Source organism: Notamacropus eugenii, chromosome 5 (assembly GCF_028372415.1).
Source record: "Notamacropus eugenii isolate mMacEug1 chromosome 5, mMacEug1.pri_v2, whole genome shotgun sequence".
Classification (NCBI taxonomy): Eukaryota; Metazoa; Chordata; class Mammalia; order Diprotodontia; family Macropodidae; genus Notamacropus; species Notamacropus eugenii.
In genome coordinates this window covers 163,596,081-163,623,250 of record NC_092876.1, presented here as the reverse complement: position 1 = coordinate 163,623,250, position 27,170 = coordinate 163,596,081, and the positions used below count along the sequence as shown (strand labels likewise).

Here is a 27,170-nt window from a genome sequence, read left to right as displayed (position 1 = left end):
ATGTGGCCCTCTAGGCCCTCAAGTGCAGCCCTTTGACTGAATCCAGACTTCACAGAACAAATCCTAGCTATCCATGTAGCCCAATACCAAACATGTTTGCCTAAAAGACTATTTTACAGAGAACTCCTACCCAAGTGCTCACATGGAGGCCAGAAGTGATACAAAGACACTCTCAGGGTCTCTCTGAAGAACTTTAGTGTCAATTGCGAGACATGGAGATGAAGGCACAGGACCACATGGCATGCACAAAGCAGAATGCCAGAAGCAAAAAGGAAACATGAGATGTGCAAAGATGAGATAGAGACATCTCCATACTAAATGTTCTGATGAACTATTTGTGCTTGATGTGTGGTAGAGCCGTCGGAGCTCATATTGGGATGATCATCTAGAGTTAAAACACATTATACTTTGACCCCAACATCTGATGTCACTGATCCTCTTCTGGTATGAACAACTTTAATGGGCATCATTTTCAGGACATTCATACTCCAGAATAGGGTACTCAGCTCCCATGGAAACCCTCCAGGTCTAAGTCAATTCAAAAGATTTTGGTTGCTTTCATTGAACTTTGGGCCCTCTGGCACAGTATGTAAATTCCTCAGTTCTTTGAAAGGGGAAGGTCTGAACCACCCAGGGTTTGCTGTTGTGGTTAAAATCTGTTCTAAAATCACTGAGGGCCATTCTAATTTGGGGCTGTGATTTTTCTTCTCAGTGCTAGGAGGTTTATGTTACATGCATCTGGCAGGAAGTTCCTGCACTTTGGCAAAATAACACCTGGGAGATTGTTTTTGCAATTGATAGGGGCTGCGATGGAGCCTCCTGGCCTCCTGGAGCACAGCATCCGCTGGGAAGGAGGGAAGAGCCAGAGCTTCGTGGCCCCAGGGCAGTGGAAGGGGGCAGCAGCTGGCCAGATCTGTTTTTGACCTCCAACTTCCACTTAGGTTTTAGCAGTGGAAGCTGATGGGGGAAGGGAGGGTGGTTTGCTGGGGTGTTTGGGCACTGTCATCTCAGAATTAGAGAGCTGAAAGAAAACTTAGACCACAGCATAACTATATAAAAATGAAATTCCCCCCCCCACCCCCAAGGCTGGGGGTGATTTTTCTTTTTGTTTTCTTGTTGAATGGAATGGAGTAAACTCCTTAAGGGCCTAGGGGCAGCTAGGTAGTACAGTGGATAGATTCCTGGACCTAGTATCTGAAAGACCAGAGTTCATATGCATCTTCCTACACTTGCTTTGTGTCCCTTGACAAATCACTTAACTTCTTTTTGTCTCAGTTTCCTCCTCTGTGAAATGGGGATAAGGTTTGTTTGGAAGATCACATGAGATAATTTTTGTAAAGGGCTTAACACAGTGCCTGGCACATAGTAGTTGTCATATAAATGGTAGCTAATGTTACTCCTTCCTGTATCTTTCTTAATGACTAGCATAGTTATTATATAAAATAAGCACCTAGGATTTGATGAATGGATATTGATTAATCTCTCAAGAAGCAGTTATTGAGCCTTTCTGCAAAAACACTGTGCTAGAAGTCGGGAATACAAAGATGCATGAAATAGGGTTTATCCTCAAGGAGTTGATCATCTAGTCAGGAGAGATGTGTATGGATATAGGAATATACAAAATAAGTATATAAAGAAGGAATGAGTAGCTGAAGGCCTCAGAAAAGGAGGGGTCAAGTAGCGACGTTGGCCTTCGAGTAGGGCCGGGAAGAAAACTCTAAATTCTAAGAGGTAGAGGTAAGACAGAAGTACTTTCTATATATGAAGCCCTTTATTTGCAACTGTGAGAATTAAACAGCTTAAATATTATATCCTCATTTTACAGATAAAGAAACTGAGGCTCTGAGTTCTGGCCTTCCTATCATTACACAGTTAATGAGGGTAGAGCTGGAATGTGGGTCTCCATTTCTGGGACTCTCTTTGCTTGTGAATTTTTGGCTAAAACAGGATGGTAGTAGGTGTTCTGTTTAGGGAAAATAAGCATATGGTATGATTGTGTGTCACATATTGCCAGGGACAGTGAGTCCTTGAGATAGTCTCACTTGTACGTAGGGTGTGTGGGGAGTTTTGTTATGTGAAGGAGGTAGGGAAGGTCCAGATTATGGAAGACTCTGGAATCCAGATGGAGGAGTTGGTACTTAATATGGTAGGCTATAGGGAGTCATTGTAAAGTTTTAAGGATTGAGAGAAACAGGATGAAAGCAGTGTTTATTAATAAAGTCTAGCAGTGGTATTGGGGCAGCCAGGTGGTGCAGTGGATAGAGCATTGGGCCTGGAATCAGGAAGATCTGAGTTCTGATGTGAGCCTCAGACACTTAGTAGCTGTGTGACTCTGGGCAAGTCATTTAACCTCTATTTGCCTCAGTCCCTCATCTGTAAAATGGGTAAGCACTGGAAAAGGAAATGGCAAATCCCTCCAGTATCTTTGCCAAGAAAATCCCCACGGACTTGTCCATGAGGTCACAAAGAGTCAGATAGGACTGAATGACTGAAACAGCAAAATCTTAGTACCCCACACAAATATGGAAGGAGACTTTTCTGGTAGATTCTGTCTTCCAGAATTGAGCATAAAGGAGACCCACTCAGAGCTGAATCTGAAATAGCATTGTGATACAGTGGAAAGTGTTCTTACCTGGGAGGAACTGAGTTCAAATCCTGTCTTCTGATGAGTACTGCCTGTGTGAACTTGAGCAAGTCAATTGTTTTTTATTTTTTAGTGTGTGTGTGTGTATGTCGTTTTCCTTAACTGTAAAATTAGAGGGGTAGACCAGATGGCATCTGAGGGGTCACTTCCAGCTTTGCATCAGTCTTTGATCATAGGAAATATTCAGGCTTGTTTGCTTTTTCAAGATCTTGGAGTCAAACCAGTCAGCAGTGGGAGAGAAGGTCAGAAAAGGTCATCAGGCTATTTGAGAGTCTTTTATTTTTTCTGGCCCCCTCTGAGGTTGTCTAGAGTGCAGAAAAGTTAATTGTCTCCCTGGGTGAGAGTTTCCTTGTTGGGAGAAAGATGAGGCCCATTGTTGCTATACTACTAATGAGTAAGGAAAAAGAGCCCAGTTAGGGTAACATTGCCTAAAGGCTTCTGGGCCTGTAACAAAGAAAATAAGCATTGAACTGTCACCGGAAGGAAGTTTTTACTGTTTCAGAAGTAAGCCAAAAAAAAAAAATCATGATCCTAGAGAGAAAAGCCAAGTATTCTTCATTTTGACAAAAGATAGGCAGGTTTTACCAGGAGAGGAGGAACTTTTTTTTAAAAAATGAAATAGAATTGGTAGGTTGGCAGAAACTTGCAGCCTTTACCCTATATATTTCTAGTAGCTCCACCCCCTATCCTTTGTAAATTGCAAAATAAGCAGATATCTAGTCTTCCTGCAATTCACAAACTGCTAAGAATTTGTACCAATGAAAGAAGAAAAAGGAAATTGGGGGGGATGGGGGAAGGAGCTATTCTAGGAAAAAGCCCTGGAGTCAGAGGGATTGGCTTCAAATTCTGATTTTGCTAATTTTTTTCCCCATTTGACCTTGTGAAAGTCCATTAATGTCACTGGACATCAGTTTCCTCATCTGTAAAATGAATCCCTTGGATGAAAATGATCCCTAAGGTTTCTTCCAGCTCAATCTATGGTCTCAAGACGTCTCCTTTGAGCCTGTTCTCAACATGTTTTCTCTTTGCTTTTGGTACGTTCTCCTTGTAGACTAAAAGATATGTGAGTCCTTACAGACTCCTAGCCTTTGCCTTCAGATCAGATCACAGGGTTTAGCTAAAGTAGACATGGAGTCATGATATTGTGGAAACAGTTCTAGATTTGTAGTCAGAAGACCTTGTGTTCCAGCCTCAGTTTAGTTCCTTCATAATATAGTTCCTGGAGTTTTCCTGACGACCAAATGAGATAATACACAAAGCTCTGTGTAAATGTAATTTATTAATGTCTATAAATTCAAATATGCTGTAGAGGATATTTTCATCAAGACTTAGAGACTTTGTGCATGGGACTTGCTGAATCAACAAACTCTGTATAAATAGATAAAGAATCTAGGGTTGGTCTATGTCTGAGCTCTTACTCTTCTGAACCCCAAAGCTTTCACTTAATTGTTGAATGGTAGCTTTGGTGCTTCTAGATGGCATTTTAAACCCTTGCCAATCTGGCTCCAGCTTCCCTTTCTAGACTGATTTCACCTTATTCCCCTTCATGCACTCTGTGTTCCAGGCAAAGTGCCCTGTATGTGAAATTCTGTTTCTTGCATCTGTGCGCAGGCTGGCTTGTCGTACCTGGAGTGCTCCCTCTTCTTACCTTTGTCGTTTGTAATCCTTGGCTCTCTCCCCAGCCCAGCTGAAGTACGCCTCTTACAAGAGTACTCTGCTGGTTCCCCCAGGTATCAGCCTTCTGAACGCCACCTCCCCCCAATTTCTTTGTTTTTACTTTCTATGTAAGATTTTGTCTTTACTTAACTGTGTGCATGTTGTGTTGCCCCCAGTAACATGCACACTCCTTGGAAACTCTTTATGACTTTCCTAATCCTTACTGAATAGATGATAGTTTTATCAGTGAAAATGACATTAAAGAAGATATCATCGGCTTTGCTCTTCCACCCTAGAGATTTCTGTGCCTTTCCATGTGACTTGCAGCTAAAAAAAAACTCTCTATACATGTCATGTCTTGTGATGAGAATGTGAATTTCTTGAAAGCAAGGACTATCTTGTTTTTTTGTTTGTATCTCTAGCAAGTTAGCTTAGTGTTTTGCACATAGTAAGCATTTAATAAATGTTTTCATTCATTCATTTGTTCACTGTGGACAAGGGTGAAATGGAAAACAATGCTCCCAAGTCTAGAGACCTGAGTTCAGGTCCTGGCCTCCAACAGTTATCAGCTGAATGATGATGGGATCATTTTATCTGTCCAGGTCTTAGTTTCTTCCAATGTAAAATGGGGCTAATAGTACTTACTGCTTGTAGAACAATATTGTGGTATAAGCCTGGTGTCGAGGTTTTTAACCACTATATTAACATATATTATTATCATATAATCAAGGAGGTCATAAATGGGGAGGGCCTGAACTAGATATCTTCAAAGGTCTCTTCTAACTCTGAAATCTGGTTATTCTGTTTGTTGAATGCTGGCCATGCTAGCCATTATGGAGGATACAGAAGAAGTAAAATGCAAGTTCACTTCCTTCAGGGAGTTTTCATGTGCAAGACTAGAGAAGTATAAGATCTCTGAGAAGAGACATTCATGGGGTAGGCAGGGCAGGGTTAGGGTCAGGGTTCAGATTCCTAGAGGTTAGGACTTGACCTAGGCCAATGTTAAGTGTTTCACAACCTCATCCGTGGTTCACAGTAGAGTTCAGTGAAACACATCTGCAAGTAGGTTGTTTTAAGAACAAGTGGCTGTGAGTGGAAGTGATTTCTTTATGCCATCTTTGGGGATGGCATGATGGGAGTGAATTTGGAGTCAGAGGACTGGGGTTTTAATGGTGTTTGCCATTTTCTACAGTGGAAAAAACACTGATTTTGGAGTTGGAGCATCTGGGTTCACATCCTGCCCATTTGACCTTGGATAAATGTATTAAGATTGACTCAAGAAGGTTCAGGAAATATCAAAGTCCAATATAAGGAAATACAGAACTCACAACAAGACAATAGAACAAGCCAGTGTGAATTTAGGGAAGATACCCACAAAATGTAGAACAGTCAAGGAAGAATGATAGGAACAAGTCTTCTAGGCCCCCAGGAGGAACTGGGTGTATTGCTGGGTCTCTGTGGGGAATGAGGTATGCTCTCCCTCCAAACCAGTCCAGTCTGGTGGGTTTTAACAGGTTCTTATCTGAGTCTAGCAGGACCAGGAATTGGGAGAAGGGAAAGAGGAGTCTGGACTAGGGTGTTGATTTGTGTTAATGAGCAGAAGGAAGAATCTTGGGGAATTGGAGGCTAGGTGATATTCAAAGCTGGTTAGAAAAGGGACTTTAGGCTATTACTGCCAGCCTTCTGACAGGGTCACTCAGCTTGTTCATTTGGTAGGTTGGAGAGGCTGCTGTATTCCCTCTGGCAAATCACTTAACCCCCCTGGACCTAAGTCTCCTCCTCTGTGTAAAATGAAGGGTTGAACTAGATGATCTTTGACGTCCCTTCCTTCACCATTCAAATCAACACGCATTTATTAAGGGCCTACTATGTGCCAGGCACCTTGATAAGCTCTAGATATCTAGGATAGGCTGCTTTCCCCCTTGGAACCACACTTTCCTCATTTTTAAAATGAGAGAGCTGAACCTTATGACTTCTAAAGTTCCTTCTCTCTTTAAATCTGTGATCCTTTGATTCCCTCCCCTACCTCAGTGATTTGGTGACGTCATTGCTGCTCATTCTGTTTATTCCTAGGTTCAAATTCACATCTGACTCTGATTTGATTTGGAGCAATGAACCGCAGTGGAGCCAGATGGGGAATTGCGTCTTCAGTGAACATGTAAATTAGTTAGTTCCCCCCTACCCCCCATGAACACAAATGTTGAAAGTAGTCCAAAGGGCAAGGGAGAAATGCATTGAGAAGACACATAGACTGATACAGGTGATTGTTTTTTCCTTAGAAGTGACTTAGAATAGAAATCATCAAGGACACAGCAGAGGTATCAGGCATGCTTCCCTCAACCCTAACACTCCTAGGCATGGCCCTGATGAGATAAATATGTCATTGGGAAATACTTAACAAAATAAATGAAACTACAATAGGATATAGAGAATATGAATATTGATTTTCCATCCCATACCTTATAGTGGCACCCATTTTTTTTGAGTTTGACACTAATCCTCTATAGGACCTGAAAAAGAGGTGGGCTGGTCATTTAACAAGAGACAGAGCTAGCAGACAGATAACTGGCATGCTCTCATTGATATCTGTGATATATTAAAAGAGCTAGAAGAAGGCTTCTGGCATGTTGTGCAGTCCTTTAATGGAAGTTAGGTGAAACAATGTGGACAAGATTCAGATTCTCACAGACGCCTTTAGCTTAACATGTCCAGAACTGGACACCTCTTTCCCCCCAGGTCCTCTCCTCTTCCTCACTTTCTTATGATTGTTGAAAATTCCACCATCTTGTCTTCCTGGTCCCCCAGGCTCACAACTTACACATCACCTTTGGTTCCCCACTCTTTCTTATCTCCTATACACAATTGGCTGCCAGGATATGATTATTTTACCCTCATAACATCTCTCGTAGATGACCCTTTCTCTCCTCTGACACTGCCCTCGCCCTTGCGCAGGTTCTTATCACTGCCTCCTTTGATTATTGCAATAGCTGCTGTTGTGTGTACCAGCCTTGTCTTCCCCCAGTCCATTGCGTCTTCCGCTGAGCTGTTAGAGTGATCTTCCTAAAGCGCAGGTGTCACCCAACACACACACACACACACACACACACACACTCACTCAATAAACTCCAGTGGCTCCCTGTCACTTTTAGTATCAAATATTACGTCCTTTGGCTTTCAAAATCCTTCATAACTTGGCACCTTTCCCCTCTCCCTCTTCCACTTTTCTTACTCATTCCCACTGTGATATAGTAACACCAGAGCCTCACTGTTCCTTGCACGTGATCCTCTCTGTCTCAACTCTGGACATTTTCACTAGCCTGGAATTCTTTCTCTCCTCATCTCTGCCCCCTGGCTTCTTTTGAGTCTCAGCTAAAATTTGACTTTGTATAGCAGATCCCAGACCACTCATTGCTCTATGTGTCCTTCTGAAAGAATTTTTTTTTCAGATTTTATTTGTTACACATCCTAGACACTACCCGATACCCTGGATTTGATTCTTTGTTTTCTACCCATGGGAAGAGTATCTGTACTCAGGTTGTATTTAATGAGATAGGATCTGATAAACTGATGAACATGTTAATGGCTTAGAGAGTATTCCAGTGGCTCCCAGGGGCCTTTTCATAATTTCTGATGGCTAATGCTAATCACCCAAAGGAACAAATGTATCATGGTGACATTTCATGTATAAGTGACAGGTGAGTAGAGATCATACGGTACTCCTTACTTTGAACTTTGTAGATGACAAGTTTGACTATTTGTGCAGTTAGCCCTGCTCCCAACCAGGATGCTGGAAAACTCTCATTGTATGTAGAAGATCACTCTGAGTTGTTATAATCATTTGGACTTTCCTTAAACCTCTGAATGGAGTTTACTCCTTTCTGTTGAAGATTGTCATGAAGCATGGGGTTTGTTGGGACAGCTAGATGGTGCAGTGGATAGAATACCGTGAAGGAAATCAGGAAGACTCCTCTTTCTGAGTTCAAATCTAACCTCAGACACTTACTCTCTGTGTGACCCTGGGCAAGTCACTTAATCCTGTGCCTCAGTTTCCTCATCTGTAAAATGAGCTAGAGAAGAAAATGGCAAACCACTCCAGTTTCATTGCCAAGGAATGGGGTCACGAAGAATCAGATACAACTGAAAGGACTGAGTAACAACAAAAGAAGCAGAAAGGATCTTAGAAGTAATGTCATATCGATCATGTCCTATATGAACAAACTAAGCAAACCAAGGTTCCCAAGTTCACACTAATTAGTAGTAGGGCCAGGACTAGAACCCAGATTCTGGGTAACAAATACAGTTCTCTATCTTTGATGAAGCAGGGAACATTACTAGTTCTGTGAAACTGGGCAAAAGTTATTTAATTTCTTGGGACCTTGGTTTCTTCACCTATGGATTAATACACATAGTAACTATTTCATGTGATTATGTGGATCAAATCATTTCATGTGCTAGAAAAAGTGGGATAAATTGAAAGCATTTTATAAATGTCAATTACTTTTATTAAGAGAGGTAAAAAATGAATCATCAGGTTGTTTACAGAGTGGATTTCAATTTATCAAAGCATATTTATCATGTGGCCAATATATGCCAGGCACTATGCTATGTGCCATATAAACAGAAGCAAAACAGTGTCTGTCTTCAAGAAGCATACATTTTACTAGCTATCATTAAATATTATTCTAGCGCTAAGGAGAAAAATAATTTTCTTACCACTGGAATTTTCTTTTTGGAAAGAATTTTTTTTTTGTGAGATATGCAGTGAGATTCTATTTCCCCAGAGTAGATCATATTATTTTTCGAGGGAGGGGAATGGGTAGAAAGTGAATGTTGGACTGTAGGCTCCCCTATAGAAAGGATCCCAGGCCTGAGAATGGAGCCCACCCTGTGCTGCAGAATGCTCCTGTGAACTCTGCATGTGCTTTATCAGTGTTTTTGTAGTGGCGTTTCATGTCTAGTGACTCTAGGCTTGAGGAAAATGTCACATTTAATTGGAACAGGAAATGCACCCCAGTTTGTGTGTGAAGCAGATAAACCAGAGCTGAAAGGCCAGAGTTTGGCAGAGGGCCACGATCCTGGCTACACATAGCAACATGAAACTCCAAAGACTTGTGTGCACAGTTTGAAATCAAGGCTGAGTGCCTGACTCCATCCTGTGCTGGGATGTTCTCATGCTAGCGCATGGTCTGCTGAAACTATGTCTCTTTTCTGTTTCCTTTCCTTGTTCTGAGAGGCAGCTACTATTTCCCTTAAAAAATACTACCCCCCTTTCTCCTGCTCCAATTCCTTCTCCCCAACTTCCCCCTCTCCCTCGCCCCCACTTCCCTTTCCTTTCACTGTCCCATTTCGTGCTCTGGGACTTGCTTGGGTCATTCAGTAGAGGATTTGATTCTTGTTTTAATCTTTCAGCTGCCTGGTAGGAAAGCCTTTGCCTCAGCTTCCTGTGGTTTGGGTATTGTAATTTGGGCCCCCATGGGCCATTTTAGTGGGTGGCTGACCTTGTGATGATTTTGCATAGTAAGTCTGGAATTTTATGAATCAAAATATAACAGAGTTAAACAAGCTTCTACTACAACTCAAATTGTTTTGGAGGCATGATTCAAAGACTGCTATTGTGAGTCATGGCAGGAAGGATGGTGGGATTTATTGGCATTAACATCCCCTATTTCTTGTTTCCAGGTCCCCTGCCTGTGTGTTGCAGTCCAAGTAGCCCAGCCCAGCTACTCGAAGACACGAGTTATCTTTTCCCGGACCTTCAGTTCTTCTCTGGAAGGCATGAAGCTTCTCCATTGACAGTAGAGGCAGGCAGTAGCACCAGAGAAAAAGCTGGTAAGCCGCTTTTCCTTGGTGCTGCTGTCAGAAAAGCTAAGCCTTGTTCCCTTTCCCATTTTTGATTTTGTACATGAGGTGATTTCTTCAGGTGTCCTCCCTGGCTCTCTTTTCCCTTTCCCCCATTTATACATTTAGGAACTAACATATTGGATCCTTGTTTTCCTTTTCCCTAAAAAGTGCCTCATTTTGGCTCATGGGCTATGGTAGGCAGGTTGATTTTACTGTAATTTCCTGTTTTCATTTTAGGCAAGTTAGGAACTTGATTTCGTCTTTCTAGTTCCTTAAGTCTTCTCTTGTCTCTTTATCCCCTTTTTTCCCCTCTCCTTTTCCTCCCTTTTCCTCCATTCTTCCATCCCTCTTTTTGTCTTCTTCCAATTGCCAGCAGGCTTATTGATTGATTTTTTAACAGAAATTCCCTAAGTATTTCAAGTTCAGAACTTTAGTTTGGTAAGAAAGCAGTCTCCTTGGTTCTAAACATTGTCTGACTCAGTGTGCCTGCTATTCCTGTAATCACATATAATTCTTTTGAGCGCTTTAAAGTCAACTCAGGGAAGTAGGTCTTTTGCCTTGGGCTAAATCAGTTAATCAATATGCATGTATTAAGCACCTACTATATGCCTTAAATATTCTGGAATCTTTATTTTATCAGAGCTCAGAGAATTTCATTGATTTCTTTTTCTGTAGAGCTGTTTAGGGAAAAACCACATACCATTGCTTAGAAAGAGGTTTAGATGCAGTCAGAAGACCTGGGTTTGAATCCCAACTGTACCATGCTCTTCATGTGACCTTGGGCAAGTCACTTCTCCTCCCTTACACCTCAGTTTCCTTGTCTATGAAATTAGGGATTTGGACCAGATGAGTTCTAATTCCCCTATCTAGATCTGTGCCAGTGATTCCTTTACTGCAAATCATCTCCTTTGGCATGATTTTTTTCCTAATGGAAGTTGCCTCCTGATGAAGCATTCCCAAAAGTCATCTTGTGATATCTGTTTTATTGTTACTTTCTCTTGTTTAATTTCTCCACTGCTGTTTAAGATGTCTGATTCCTGCCCCTTTCCCAGTTGCCAATGTCTTCCCCTTGCTAAATTATCCTGTATTTATTTACCTTTTTTTTGGTATATACTTGTATGTTTCCATTCTATTCCCTAGCCCAGGATTCTTAACTTCTTTGTGCATCTTGGATTCCTTTGATGGTCTGGTGAAACCTATGGATCCATTCTCATAAATACATAAAAGAAGACATAGAGTATTACAGTGGGATCCAATTATTTTGAAATAGCACTATAAAGTTGAAAATAAGCTTATGAACTCCAGAATAAGAATCTCTGTCTTATAGAATATAAGCTTCATGATGGCAGGGACTTCTGGAATTTCTTTGTATCCCCAGCACCAGGTAAATGTCTGGTGCTTAATAAATGCTCATTAAGGGATTTTTCTCTCCAGTTTTACTTGTATTTTAAACTTCTTGAGGATAAGAATCACCTTTCTATTCCCCTAAGGTTCCTAGTGGGAGACCTTGGACCCACTAGTTACTCGGTAAATATTTGATTTTCCCTTCCAGAATGTGTTTTAGGCTTTCTGTGACTTGAAGTGTGAATAAGGATTGTTTAGAAGCAATTAGTGAACAAATGACAAAATTGCTGGTTTTTTCTTATCACTGTCCCCCTGTTGAGAGTGTGTGTGATGCCTCAAATGCCTAACAATAATATCACTTCCAGTAGTCACAGGATGGGCTTTTTGGTTCAGATTTTCTGTGCATAGAAAATTTATACCTGCATAGCTCTAAGCAAGACCTTAGGTTTCTACACATACCACTCCAGAGAATCAGAGCTAGACAGTTACCCTGCTTCAGTGTCTGACAGTCTGTAGTCCTTGCTTTCCTCCATGCAGAGTGAATAACACAAAGTTCAAATGCAGAAGTAATCTTCATTAAGCGTATTATATTTCATCATTAGTCTAGCATTGCTAGGGAATAAAGTATCTGGATTATTGAGTTTTCCTATCCTGAGTGACCCTGGACTTTTTCCCTCCCAGTGTTCCTTCTGTCTTTCTTCTTACTGTATATCCTCCATTTCTCTATGCCAGGGATTCTTACCCATTTCTTATCAACCTCTGTTTGCCTCAGTTTCCTCATCTCTAAAATGATGCACAAAACAAAATGATGCATGATTTCAGCAGAAGGCGGTTCTAATCAAATACAGGTGTCAAAAACATATATTTTAAAAAGTTCCAAAATCTCAGGTTAAGAACCTTGCTCTCCAATGACATGGCTTCCTTACTCTTTCTTTCTGATTGAGCATTTTTAGGGGCTCTCCTCAATGCCTATTTCCTTTCTTGTCACCACTCCCTAAATTTTCTAATTTCTTGCAAATCTTAGCTAAAATCCTATCTTCTGAAGGAAATCTTTTCTGATTCCCCCTTCATGCTATCATCTTCCCTCTGAGACTATATCTAATTTATCTGTATATGTCTTGTTTGGACATAATTATTTGCATGTTTAGGGATCTTTTGCCCTCCTTTATTTGTATCCCTAATCCTTAGCATAGCACCTGGCACACAATAAGTACTTAATAAATGCTTGTTGACTTGATTAGACTTGACTTGATTATACTCTTATTGGGTGTTTCTGGCTGGCACCCTCGTCTGTTTTCCACTAAAAATGGAGACAGACTTGAAGATTACCCACTGAAACCTAGGAATATAGCTTATTAAGGCAATAATTTTAATTTTGTATAAGTGTGGACATGCCTTACAATTCTGCTATGTAGTAATGCACATAAATTTGTAGCAGTTTTTTCATTACTCAAAAATCTTTTGTGAGGGCTTAGTCCAAAGGTTTGCAGTGGTGGTACAGATAACTGAGGGTCATTGATGGTCTAGCTAAAATGTTACCCCCTAGGCAAAACAAATACACACTGACACCCATCTTTTTGTATAAAAGCCTGACATTTTTTCTCATTTTTTTCCAGTTGAGGACCCTTTTTGTAACTTCTACTCCCCAACTTTCCTGAGGATCTCAGAGGTGGAAATGAGAGGTTCAGAGGATGGGGCAGCTGGCACAGTATTACAGAGGTTGATCCAGGAACAACTCAGGTATGGCACCCCGACTGAGAACATGAATCTGCTGGCCATTCAGCACCAGGCCACCGGGAGTGCGGGACCGTCCAACAGTACGACAAGCACCCTTTCTTCCACGGAAAACCTCACTCAAGAAGACCCACAAATGGTCCATCAGTCAGCACGGCAGGAACCTCAGGGGCAAGAACATCAGGTGGACAATACGGTGATGGAGAAACAGGTCCGGTCCGCTCAGCCTCAGCAGAACAATGAAGAGCTACCCACTTATGAGGAAGCCAAAGCCCAGTCTCAGTTCTTCAGGGGGCAGCAGCAGCAACAGCCGCAGGGGGCTGTTGCCCATGGTTACTATGTGCCCAGTACAACTAGTCAGAAGTCCCGGACTGAAGGAAGGCCCACAGTGAATCGGGCCAATAGTGGCCAAGCTCATAAGGACGATGCCCTCAAGGAACTCAAGCAGGGCCATGTCCGCTCTCTCAGCGAGAGGATCATGCAGCTGTCACTGGAGAGGAATGGGGCTAAGCAACACCTCCCTAGCTCAGGGAATGGTAAAGGGTTTAAGGCCGGTGGGGGACCTCCCCCAGCCCAGCCTTCAGGCAAAGTGATGGACCCACGAGGCCCTCCACCTGAATATCCCTTCAAGGCTAAGCCAATGATGTCTCCAGTCAGCAAGACCCAGGAACATGGGCTCTTTTACAATGACCAGCACCCTGGGATGATCCATGAGATGGTCAAACCCTATCCACCTCCTCAGCCAGCAAGAACAGAAGTTGCTGTCGTGAGGTATCAGCCACCCCCAGAATATGGGGTAACAAGGTGATTATGGGGTATTTGGGTTACTATTGTCAATTTCCATTTCCATTATTTTTAGTAAATGTTTTTAGTTCACAGGATCTTAGAAGCCACTGAGATCAACTTGCCTATTTTGTATCTTTATTTTTTAACAGATGAAGAACCTGAAACCTGAAAAGTATAGGTGACTTAATACAAGGGTATTAAGTAACAGAGACAGAATTCTAATCTAGGTCCTCTAAATTCTAAATCCAGCATGCTTTCCATTGTAGCACGCAGTAGCTAGCTATCTCATAGGATAGTGTATAATTTGCTCAGTGGGCATGGTAGTAACCTCTGTTTTTTACATATTAAGAGTTTAAAGAGGGAGTAGCAGTATCGTGCTTCCTCTGAGAACTCTGAGTGATTGTCTGACAAGGGAAGGACCTTTCCTTGACAGTTGAAATAGATCAGACCTGCTGGAATGCATTACTGAGGTAAGTTATGGTATCATGGGCTCATAGGGTCATTAAAAAAGACCTGGAAGGGGACCTCAAGGATCATCTAATCCAACTTCCTCATTTTGCAAACTGAGTCCCAGGAAGGTTGAAGGACTTACTTGTAGTAAGACTTTTAAAGGATTTACTCTATAGGATTGAAAATAAGCTTCAGAGTTAAGATTTGAACCCATATCCTCTGACTCCAGAATCAGTGTAGTTCCACTATTCTGTTAATTTTAAAGGAAAGGATGGAGCTAGGATACAAGGATGGATCATAGGATACAAGAACATTGGCAATAAAAGGGACCTTATACATCATTCAGTTCCATTCCCTCATTTTACCGAGGCCATGGGTGCTCAGAGAAACTAAATGCCTTCCCCATAATTACTCAGCTAAATAGTTAGGAGAAGGCTCATGGTATAGGATAGGCTACATGGATCTGTGTCCTGCCTTAGACACTTATAAGCCGTGGGATCTTGGGCAAGCCACTCAACCTCTGCTTGTCTCAGTTTCCTCATCTCTAAAATGATAGTGTTGGACAACATAGATCCTTCCTGCTTTTAATCTTTGCTCCTAGGGACAGGTCTGTCTTGGTCTGCAGGGCTTTTGACTCCCAGGAGAATGTTCCTTCTACTGCAAACTTTAAACTCTAGTTCTCTCCAGTTGCTATTATCATCCCCGTTTCCTCCACTTACCTTGCACATATTTTTGACATACTTATTTATGGACGTGTTTTCTCCCCCACTAGAACATAAGCTTCTTGAGGGCAGGCTCTGTTTCATTTTTGTCTTTGTATTCTCAGGACTTAGAGTGGTTCCTGATGCATAGTAGATATTTAATCCATATTTGTTGATTGGTTGGCTGTAAAAGAGCATTCAAATAATTTAGTATATCTCTGGTATTTTATCCATTTAGGAAAGTCTAAGAAAGTTAAAGTGATTGGTCCAAGGTTATATAGCTAATGGCAAAGTCAAGGCTCCTTGACCCCTTGTCTCCACTCTTATCCTGTTTCCTTATAGGCCCTTTCTAGGCTTCCTAACCTAATCTTTAAGGGTTTTTGGACAACTTCCTAAATTTCTTTGATGTCCCAATCTCATAAGAGATTCCTAGATCTTCTCTTAGGAAGCCTCCTGAGATCTGAGGAGATATAGATCATACTCCTCATTACTGAAGGACACAACAGGAGATAGGCTTTATGAAAATAATATTGTCATAAACCAAATCGTCTCAGACTAACTAATCATAAGGTCAAATGTTACCTGAGTCATACATTAATGGGCTTTTCAAAGAGGTCTAAAAAATCAGTTGGGAAATTTTTTGGACTGAAATACAGTTATGTTTAGATAGAGGGTATTTGGGGAGGAGGATATGACCACACATGTATGCCCGTGTGTGTATGTGTGTGTGTGTTTTCTGTTGTATGAGGAAAAAGGCAAAAGTGTTGTTTCAGCCTACTTTGTTAAACAACATTGAGAAAGTTCTATGTGCAAATAGAAACATGACTTAAACCTTGATAAAATAGGTGATGGATTGCGCAGCAGCATGGTGTATTGGCTAGAGTGTTGGATTTGACCTCGGATCTTGAATCTAATCCTGTCCCTTAACACTTGCTAGCTATCTTACTCTGTATGAGTCACGTCATCACTCTGAGTTTCAGGTTTTCCATCTATATAATGCATGGGATAATACCTATAATATTTAGATTACAGGACTGTTATAAAGTTTTATGTTGGCTATTATTGTTTTTCCTTTTAAACAGTTTTCAGAGAATAAAATTGAGGTACTAAAGAAATGACTTTAATAATAAATATTAACTAACATATTATACATATATGTACACATGTGTATATGTGTATATATATTTAAAAATATATATATATATTGCTTACTATACTAAGAATTTTATAACCATTGTGTCATTCAATCTTCACAACAACCTTGGAAGCAGATGCTATTATCATCCGAATTTTACAGTTGAAGAAACTGAGGCAGATAGAGGAGGTTAAGTGACTTGCCCAGGGTCACACAGCAAGTAAGTGCCTGAGACTGGATTTGAACTCAGGTCTTTCTGACTCCAGGCACAGTCCTCTATCCACCATGCCACCTATCAGCCCCTAGCATTAACATTTTATCCTTTTCTAGTCCTTGTGGTTCAGCATACTGTTCTCGGAGTCAGAAGACTGTGATTAAGAGACCAGCTCCTACAACTTGTCCAGTCCTCGTATTCCTTATCTATAAAATAATCTTTAAGAATTGAGAATAGCTACAGCACAGAGTAATTGTGAGGGATAACACTGTATAAATATTCTCTGTCTTCGCTGAGTCTAGACCTCTATGTTTCACAAAGCGTTATATTTTTGAGAAGCAGCAAGAGTACTGGGTTTGGAGTCTCAGCGTCTGGATTCAAATCCTGCCTATGCTGCCTTTATGGCCTTGGAAAAGTAATATTACATAGCTGGTACTCACTTTCCTCATCTGTAAAATAATAAAGTTAGGTTGAATAATGTAGAAATCTTCCCCCATCTCTAAATCCTTTGACTGACCAAGTTTTCTGTTAAACTATTATCTTAAAGGGGTAAATTATTACCCCCAATGGAACATTCAAGGACATAAAAAGTGATCCCTATGTAATACCCAATGTAATCTGGGGCAGCTAGGTGGTGCAGCACGCGCCAGGATGACCTGAGTTCAAATATCACCTCAGACACTTGACACTCACTAGCTGTGTGACCTTGGGCAAGTCACTTAACCCCATTTGCCTCATCCTGAGTCATCTCCAGTTATCCTGATGAATATTTGGTCACTGAATTCAGATGGCTCCAGAGGAGAAGTGCAGCTGGTGACCTGCGCAGCCCTACCTCACTCAAAACAAAGTCAAATGCAAGTCATGTCATTATTTCTCTGATGGCATGGTCTTCTTTGGCAATGAAGGACGAACACACACTCGATGTAATTTATTTATTAATGCATATTGTAATATTATTATGACACTTATGGCAATATTTATAATAATATGGTATGTATTAGATAATATGCTATAATATCATATCATATAATTATGTAATAATATTTATTAAGGGGGGCAGCTGAGTGATGCAATGGATAGAGTGCCAGGCTTGAAGTCAGGAAGACATATTCCTGAGTTCACATCTAGCCTCAAATACTTACTTGCTGTGTGACCCTGGGTAAGTCCCCTAATCCCACTTACTTCAGTTTCATCACCTGTAAAATGAACTGGAGAAGAAACTGGCAAACCACTCCAAAATCTCTGACAAGAAACCTCCAGCTGGCATCATGGAGAGTTGGAGATAATAGAAAAACAACTGACCAACCATATTTTATTAATAGATACAATAATAATAGCTAACACAGTGCCTACTACTATGTGGCAGATGTTTTATAAATGTTACTTAGTTTTCACAAAAATCTTGGGAAATAGGTGCTATTGCTATCCTTATTTTACAGCTGAGGAAACGGAGGTTAAGTGACTTGGCCAGGGTCACACAACTAGTAAATGTTTGAGTCTAGAACTGAATTCAGGTCTAATCCTGACTCCAGGCCTAGTACTGTATCCACCAAACTAACTGTCCCTAGTATTTTGTTTACCTGTTTGTCTTTCAAACTAAAGAAACCTGATTCTATCCCTGTCATGGTGAGACTGGGTTTATAAAACAAGAAATTCTCTCCCCTTCTTCCACAGAAGAAGTCTTCGTGTAGGCCTGCTGGCTATGCTTATCATGGTTGGGGAAACTCAAGTGGGTGCCACTGAAGTTATGGGTATGAATACTTTGAAACAGTGACTCTACTCTGTGGTGCAATGGAAAGAATACTGGATTTGAGTGGAGGGAGAGTCAGAGGACCTGGGTTCATATCTCAGCTTTACCCGTATGACTTTGGCCAAGTCAGTTCCCCTCAGTTGTCTCATCTGAAAAATGAAGCATTCAGACTAAATTATGTTATCTCTAAGGCACCTTCCAGTTCCAAAACCATGCTCTGCTTTTGTCATAGGGGCTATCAGAAGGCTTTTCTATGGAGTTTTATAATGTTGACTAGGAAGCAGCATAGGTAAACCTATCTGCCACCAATAAGGGGCCTAATTCTCCCTGGAAATGGGGACAAGCAAGTTCTGTTGGACAATACTAAAGGTGTCAAGAAAGAGGCCTTTCTTTCCTTCTGTTGTGTGGCTTCCCTGAGATGAAAAGGAAAAATGAATTCAATGACAAACCAGTTGGATGGCATTTTTTTTGAAGTCAAGATCTTCCTCTCTCAAATCCTTAGGTTTTCATTAAATTACTTAAGTTGTATTAAAAGAAACTGTGCAGTTCAGCTTAGCATAATGTCATGGTTGGTCAATGATGCGTTGCATTTTCCGTAATTATTCAATTCAATTCAGCCTCAGGTGCTTAACAGTGTGACTATAATGTGGTTGAATTAAATCTTTCACTTTGAAGATGATTGAAAAATGTTTCCTCTAACTCAACTCTGCTATTTTGAGTTCAGTAAGGGGAGGAGATGAGAGGTACTATTGTGTAGTAAGTAGAGGTCTGGCCTTGGAACAGATGACAGATACCCAGAATCAAAGAAGACTTGAACTTAAGACCTGCCATGACACCTTCTGGCTGTGTGACAAGCCCTTTAAATTTTCTACCCCAGAAAAATTTTTAAGCCTACATTACTGAAAGCTTGCTCATCTGAATCAGTAGGTAAGGTGTTTATATCTTATGAATTTCCTATACCATTGAAATAATAGATCTGAACCCTCTCCGTCCTCCCTGCCAAAAGGAGGGATCATTGTAGAGAAGATAGAAAGTCAAAAATTTTGCTTGTTGTAGTTCATTACTTTTCTAGTAAACTGGGGGAGGGGAGGAAGGGAATAGAAAAGGGAATACCTAAGGAGGAAAAATAAAATGAGGGGAGAAGTATTTCAAAGTCTATCAAGTAATTTGTTGGAAAGTGGGATTTGTGGGGAAGTTATGACTTAAAAAAATTAAATTAAATGTGTAAGGAGTTTGTATTAGTCTGTGACTTGATTGCCAGGCTTGGCAGCTAGATTGACAAGACAGAGCCAAACTCCTTTGATATTACAGACAGGCCATTGAGGTAAGGGGCTCCGGAGCTCAAAGACTTCTTTGTAAGCCTCCCTATGGCCAGCCAGAATGGCTCCAGCCAGGCAGCCCTTGCTGACTGTATAAACAAAGTGGCATCCACACGGACCCTTGTTTTAGACTCAGTTAACTTAGCGGGAACTCAGTTGGATGGGTCCAAAACCAGCTGTGTTTGATGGATGAGGGAACTGTCTTTGATCGTAGAGTCAGGGATATCTCCTTTGAATTCCACCAGTGTATCCTCTGGGCTTTGAGGTTTGGTTACTGAATAGTTTATCATTAATAGTAATGGCTCAGTAACTCCCCATAGGCTGTTTGAGTGAATAGATGTTAGACTTTGCTAGGGTCAGAAATGGAGAGATTGGAGTGAGGTTGTCTAGCACATCTCCCTGCTTCCTGCATGGATATAGTTAATGTTTAAAAGGTTTTGTCCAGCATCATTTTGTCATTTTAAATGAGTCAGATAATTGAACTCTCACTGCTTCTTCCCTAGAACGTCCTTGTGATCTTTAATTTAGTGAAAGGAGTGAGGACTTATGCATTTTGCTCCTGGCCACTGACAGGTTATGGTTAATAAGTCTACCCACCCACCCACTCCATTGGAAAATGGAGATAGTTGTTATAACTCCCTTAGATATTTGGTTGAAGTCTTTTGAAAGGATCATGCCATACTCGTTATTAAACTTTTTCCCTTTTTGTTATTGTTCAACTGAGGAGGAGAGAAGAGGGAGAGAAAAGAAATCCTTGCTAATTAAAAAAAAGAAAAGAACATGCCAGAGGGCTGGTGTTGTTATGACTAATGAGGCCTGCGTTGATTGTCTTTACCTACCATGGGCCAAGCATTTGATTGTGACAGGTCATAGTACAGTCATAGCTTTTGGTGGAGTTGGAAAGGCCTACCAACACACTAAGCACAGGAAGATGGTCAGAAACTCTAGGGAAAGTTAAATAAAGTCAATAAGTATTTTTTAATTGCCAGCAATATTCTAGGCACCATGTTAAATGCTGGAGAAATAGAGAAAGATGGAAACAGCGTTTGCTCTGAAATAGATCCCACTCTAATAATAGGAGACATAGTATACAAACAACCATGTACAGACAAAATGCATTCAGAAGAGTTGGAGTTAATTAATAGAGGGAAGGCACTAGAAATTACGGGGACTAAGAAAGACTCCCAGTAGATCATGGAGAAAGTCTCAGGATATTACATTTGCCTTAAATCTCTGCCGGCCTGAACTGTGGAACCAAAACATATTAGTTAGAAGGGACCCTCAAGATAATTTTTTAGGATCACAGATCTAGGACTGCAAAAGACCTGAGAGGCCATCTAGTCCAAGCCCCTCATTTCCCACATAAGGAAACTGAGGCACAGAGAATTTAAATGATTTTTTCAAGAATGCAAATTGAGGGAGTGGCAAAGCCAAGATGGCCAGTCAAGTACACTTCTACTGCTCCTTAGAGGCGTGTGTGTGTGTGTGTGTGTGTGTGTGTGTGTGTGTGTGTGGTGGACATGGATAATGAATAGCACGGAGGGCTAGATGACAGAAGAAATGACACTATGGATCTTTGAAAAAGTGAACTGAATGAAGCATGTCTTGACATATGAGTTTTCTGTGCTCTGGAAGAAGTGTTTGCATTTTATCCATGCTGTCTGCACAGATTCCTGGGCAGTTGGTTCCGATATGTTTCAATCTGTCTGCTGACCTCAGCTACTGATTCTTGTAGTGGGAGTCCTTGCCATCTAGTCTAAATGTGGATTTTTAAAAGTAGTCCAAAATAAACCAGATTCTGATGGGGGCATCTAAGTGGCCCAGTAGATAGATAGAGTGCCAGGAAGACCCGAGTTAAACCTGAGTTAAAAATCAGTGTTAGATATGTACTAGCTGTATGATGCTGGGCAAGTCATTTAACTGCTCTTTGCCTCAGTTTCCTCATTTATAAAATGGGGTTGTTGTGAGAATCATTTGTAAAGCACTTAGCACAGTTTTGACGCATGGTGAGCACCACGTTACTTGTTACATGTTTGTTGTTTAAATCATCATGACCTCATTTGGAGTCTTCTTGGCAAAGATGCTGGAGTGGTTTGCCATTTCCTTCTCCAACGTTCGCTCTTGTTGTTGAGTGATTTCAGTCATGTCTGACTCTTCATGACCCCATTTGGGGTTTTCTTGGCAGAGATACCGGAGTGGTTTGCCATGTCGAGTTGAGGAAACTGTGGCAAACAGGGTTAGGTGACTTGCCCAGAGTCACACAGCTTGTAAGTGTCTGAGGCCAGATTTGAACTCGGGAAGATGAGTCTTCCAGACTTCAGGCGCTGAACTTTGTCCACTGTGCCACCTAGTTTCCCTTAAGTACTATGTAAATGCTAGCTGTTAGTACTTAAAGTACTTAATAGTGTCAGGCTATACAAGTATTAACTATTATTATTAATTATTATCATTACTTTCCCAGTCCTGGGATTGTTTCCTCCTATACTTAGTCATTAATAGCTCACATCTGTGTAGTGAGAACACTAGATTTAGTCATGAGTCCTGGGACCCAGCTGACTTCTCTTAGCTGTGGGGCTGTAGGCGGGTCACCTTCACCTCTTTGACACTCATTTTCTTTATCTGCAAAGTGAGGATAATAATACCTGCATTCCTAAAGGATTTGTGAGAATGAAGTGAGATAATTATGTAGAACTCTTCGTAAACCCTAAAATGCTACAACTGATACATGTCATTTCTTATTATGACTCACCACTAACATTTACACTTCATCGCCTCATTTTAGCTTGGAGATGACCCAAGCTCTCCATGCCATTGTAGGGCAAGTTCTGACAGGTCGTATGAAGCTATACAGGCAATGGACTGCGTGTCCGATGCCAGAGGACCAGCACAGCCAAGTTCAGAGATGCTCATTACTAGATGGGTGATAGGATGATGAGATGGGTTTTTTTTAACCACAAAAATTCTGTAGTGAAAGAATGTCTGCTCACATGGTCCTGGAGGGGGATATATGAGCTGCACCCGTGGGAGGGTGTGCTCACAATGTCAGAATCACAGGTCTTTCAGTATTTATGAGGTTAGTGATGATGTCTGAGCTTTTTATTAGACCAGAAGCTTCTTCCAAGTGAGGACTGGGTCTCCTTTATCTTTATATCACCCTCCCCCATAGCTTACTCACTGCATTTCACGTAGTTGGTATTTAATACTTATTTTTGAATAAGTAAGTGTGAATGTTTAGAATTAGTCATTTATTTTGCAGGAAAAACACTCAATTTTTTGTCCATAGTGGTGGTAGTGTGGTGGTGGGTGGTGGTAGAAGAAAAAACTGCGTGAGAATTATGGCCAAAGAAAATCCCCTGTAGTCAAGAAGACCTCATGAAGAGGGGCTCCACATGCCCATAAATACCATTCTCCTGAAATGGGTACATTAAACACTTCTATTCCTGCCTTCTGAGCCTGCTTGAACTTGCCTTCTCCAATCCCTTATCAAATGGATCTTGCTGAGTCTTACTGAGTCAGCAGAAGGGGACTTTGATGAGCTACGTGTTCCTAAGTGGAAGAGGGGATGATGACCCTTATTTTAACTTTTTGTTTGTAAAGGGTTCGGTTGATTTGTTTTTGTTTTGGATAGATGTACTTTAAAGAACATAAAATAAGAATTTGGGGTTATTCACAGCTGAGGCGGCCAGAACAAGAGTTGTTGGCAAAGGTGTCCTGAGTTTTCTTCTTTAGAGTGGGTGCCTCTTTTACCTTTCTTATCACGGGAGAGAACCCAGCCATTCACTAGCATCATAATTATCGCCAATTAGTATAATCTACTTTCAACTGGATATTAGGAAGTACATACAGGGCTAATTATTTAAATATATATGTATACGTGTGTGTGTGTGTGTGTATAGCCTTAGAAAACACTCAATATTTTTTCCCCACAAATGTTTTTACCTTTCTGATTATGTTTTGCATAGGCTAGTAGTAAAATTAGTTGGAATTCACTGATAGCATTTTAACTGACGTGTAAATATATGTGTGTGTGTGAGTGAGAGAGATAGAGAGAGACAGAGAGAGAGAGAGAGAGACAGAGAGAGAGAGACAGAGAGAGAGACAGAGAGAGAGAGACAGAGAGACAGAGAGAGAGACAGAGAGAGACAGAGAGAGAGAGACAGAGAGAGAGAGACAGAGAGAGACAGAGAGAGAGACACAGAGAGAGAGACACAGAGAGAGAGACAGAGAGAGAGAGACAGAGAGAGAGAGAGAGAGCGACAGTCTAGAAATATATGATATTGAGGGAGGCACATTAAATTGTCATGACTCCTGACCTCCAACAGTCTATGTAGTGAAAGAAATGTATGTAAGCCAGAAGACTCTAATGAATAGGCACATATGAATCCATATGGTTGCAGAAATCTGAGAAGTTCCATAAGGTTATCATTTCAAAAATCCTTAAAACTTCAATGAATCTTCAAGCTTCTCAGTGTGATACAGAAAGCACCCACTCATGTCTCTTCAATCTGGCCTTACAATTAATAAGCAATACACACACACACACACACACACACACACACATACACACACACACACATAGAAACATGCAAACACATTCTTAGGTGTATATCTCTAGAGGATGGAGGCTATAGTGAAGTCAGAGCTGATCCTTTGTCCAAGGATTCATTGATAGACATTATTGCCAATCATGTATGTCAACATGCAGAGAGGTTTTATTATATTCTCAGCATAGACCCACAATATATGAAAACCAGTGGGCCATGAGCAGGTATTTCAGCAACTTTATATAGGTTTTATTTACATAGGTAGGACCAATTTGATGAAATTTTACGGAAGGCAGAAGGGGAAGATAACGATTTACACATCAAAAACTAGGTGGGGTGGGTGGGATGTGTAAAACAGGTAAAATAATAAATTGGGTAATAAACACTAGGGATACAGCTGGAATTTGCAGACTAACTATTAACATCAGAAGTCTTTCTAGTTAGTGAAAAATGCTCATCTTAAGTCAATAGAGGTAATGACGCTGAGCCAGAAACTCTCTTGTCACTAACCGGTTAATTGATAGAGCTGGTTTGATGTTAGCTAAATTCTGCAAGTTCTAGCTAGTTATGAGACTCACCATCTTAAGAAAATGGCAGCAATATAGCCAAACCAGGAAAATTATCTTGTGATGTCTTCGTGTCAGAAAGACATGGAATTGAATCCCAACTCAGACGCACTGGCTCTGTGGTCTTCAGTACTATTATACTTTTAGCTTGCTAAATCCCTAAGTAGCAGAGATAATGTTGATTTTCATAGGAAGAGGAATTCCCTTGCTAGGAGCTTCCAACACTGATGAAATCACACTTCCCAAAAAAATATCCCTAGGTATATAACGTATGGGTTTTGCTTACAAGGCTAGTAGGTGAGATGAGAATGATTTAATTAATGCTGTTGAGAATGGTTTAATTTGATGCTAACATTTTAAAGTGCCTGCTATTTAAAGTGCTTCTTTGTTAGACTCTGGGGAAAATACAAAGAAAAATAAGACCATTTCTGCCCACAAAGTGCTTACAATCTAGTAAGGTAGATAATGGGGACAGCTAGTGGTGAAGTAGTTGGTGTTTTGGGCCTGGAATCAGAAAGACTTCTATTTGTGAGTTCAGATCTGGCCTCAGACACTTACTGTGTGACCCTGGGCAAATCATTTAACCCCGTTTGCCTCAGTTTCCTCATCTGTAAAATGAGCTGGAAAAGGATATGGCAAACCACTGCAGTATATTTGCCAAGAAAACCCCAAATGGTGTTATAAAGGATTGGAAATGACTGAACAACAGTAGCAAGGGTAGATAAGCTATATGTACCAATAACAATATTACAGACTAAAACATGGCCCCAGAAAGGCACAGAGTGCTGTGAGAGTTGGAATGTGTGTTTGTGTAGATTAAATTGCTTATGAAATTTTTTTGATTGATTGATGAAAGTCTTCAAGGAAGAGACAGTGTTGAATTTTGGTTTCCTGAAGGGCTGGTAGGATTTCAGGCAGGTGGAAATGTTGGATGGGGGGGACATTCCAGAAGTCCATGTCACTGTTAGCTCCTAGACTCAATGTCTTACTCCCTGCGACAGAATTTTCTTTTTTATTTACATCTCTCCCTGGTTTTTAGAGCCTCTTTCTATTGTTTCCAGAATAAAATACAGACTTCCCAGCTCAACATTTGAATGCCTTCATGATCTGGGCCTCCCCTATTTTGCTAGGTTGATTAAACATCACTTCCCTTCACCTGCTTTGCTTTCCAATCAGTTGCTTCAGAGAGACTGAGGCCTTGGAAACACCTTGATTTGGAAGAGCCAGAGTCATCTGCTGCATCCTGAGCCAGTCATCTTGACTTTTGTCTTGCCACTGGACTCCAGTGACTCTGGAGGAGAGAGTGAGGCTTAGACTTTGCACAGCCCTGCTTCACTAAAATCCAATTCATGTGCAAGTCAAGACATCACCCGTGTAGTGTCATTGGTCCTCTTTGAGGACAAAGGATGAACTGCAACCTACTTCTTTCTGCTCCCCACATATGGTGTTCTGTCTTCCATCTTGGGGCATTTTTCATGGACTGTCTCTCATGTCTGGAATTCACTTCCTCCTCATCTCAGCCTCTTGGAATTCCTAGTCTCCTTTGGGGCTCAGCTCAAGCACCACATCTCATAGGAAGACTTTCCTAACCAACCCCTAGTTGTAGTGCTCTCTCCCTATATTACACACACATACACATGTAAATGAGCTTCTTAAAAACAGGGGCTGGGTTTCCCCCCACCTTGTGTTTTAAGAGTTTAGTCTAGTGACTGGCACACAATAGATACTAGTTGGCTGTCTAATGCTTATTTTGAATACTAACATCAGTCTTGAGGAGTTAGTTTAATTTTCAGCTGAAAATTTGTCTCCTGAGTCAAGTGAAACTCTCTGGCTAAGAAACAACTTTTACAAATGAGTTCAACAGGCTAAGGTCAGGTCCAGGTTACTTTCTCAGGGAACCTGCACAACTTCATTTAAATGAATAACAGTTCCAAACAGGAAGATTATCCACTCCTACACTGGAGGACAGTGATTTGATCTTAATTCACCAAAGTGCTGAGTTAGTAATGTGAAAATTTACATGGCCAGTGGTGCATTGATATTGGCCCTGTTACGTGGGAAAAGCAGGATGAAAGTCAGGCATTAAAATTTGATAGTTAAAGGCATGATACTCTCATCTCATAGCCATCATTTTGAGTTACAGAATTCTGGAAGACTAGCCTTCCCAAAATGGGGCCCATTCTAATGTGTGTATTGTTCAACAAACATTTATTAAGCACTTAATACGTTCTGGGCACTATCTGATGTGCTGGGGATGCAAAGAGATGCAAAAAATAGTTCCTGTCCTCAGGAAACTCATGGTGTGATGGGATTTGTATGATAAAAGTGATAGGGAGAGGAAATAGAGTTGGGCTGTTCAAAAACTGCAATCATTGTTTTACTTGAGGGGAGGCAGAGTGGTTTATATCAGAGGAGGAAATTGTAATATTGTAGATTTAAGGTTGGAAGAAGTTGCAGAAAGTGTGTTATTTAACAGCTTCATTTTA

General features: G+C 40.9%; 1 protein-coding gene across 8 annotated transcripts in view; it reads left to right on the top strand.

The window, feature by feature from the left end:
• Positions 1-27,170, top strand: part of AMOTL1 (angiomotin like 1) — a 254,288-nt gene that overhangs the window by 134,273 nt on the left and 92,845 nt on the right. For 7 of the 8 annotated variants that reach the window (XM_072611308.1, XM_072611307.1, XM_072611309.1 and 4 more), the window contains 2 exons: positions 9,980-10,129; positions 13,102-14,023. In XM_072611308.1, the coding sequence (XP_072467409.1) occupies positions 9,980-10,129; positions 13,102-14,023 (1,072 nt within the window). The remainder of the gene's footprint in view (positions 1-9,979; positions 10,130-13,101; positions 14,024-27,170) is intronic. The other variant, XM_072611311.1, reaches the window with a different exon arrangement.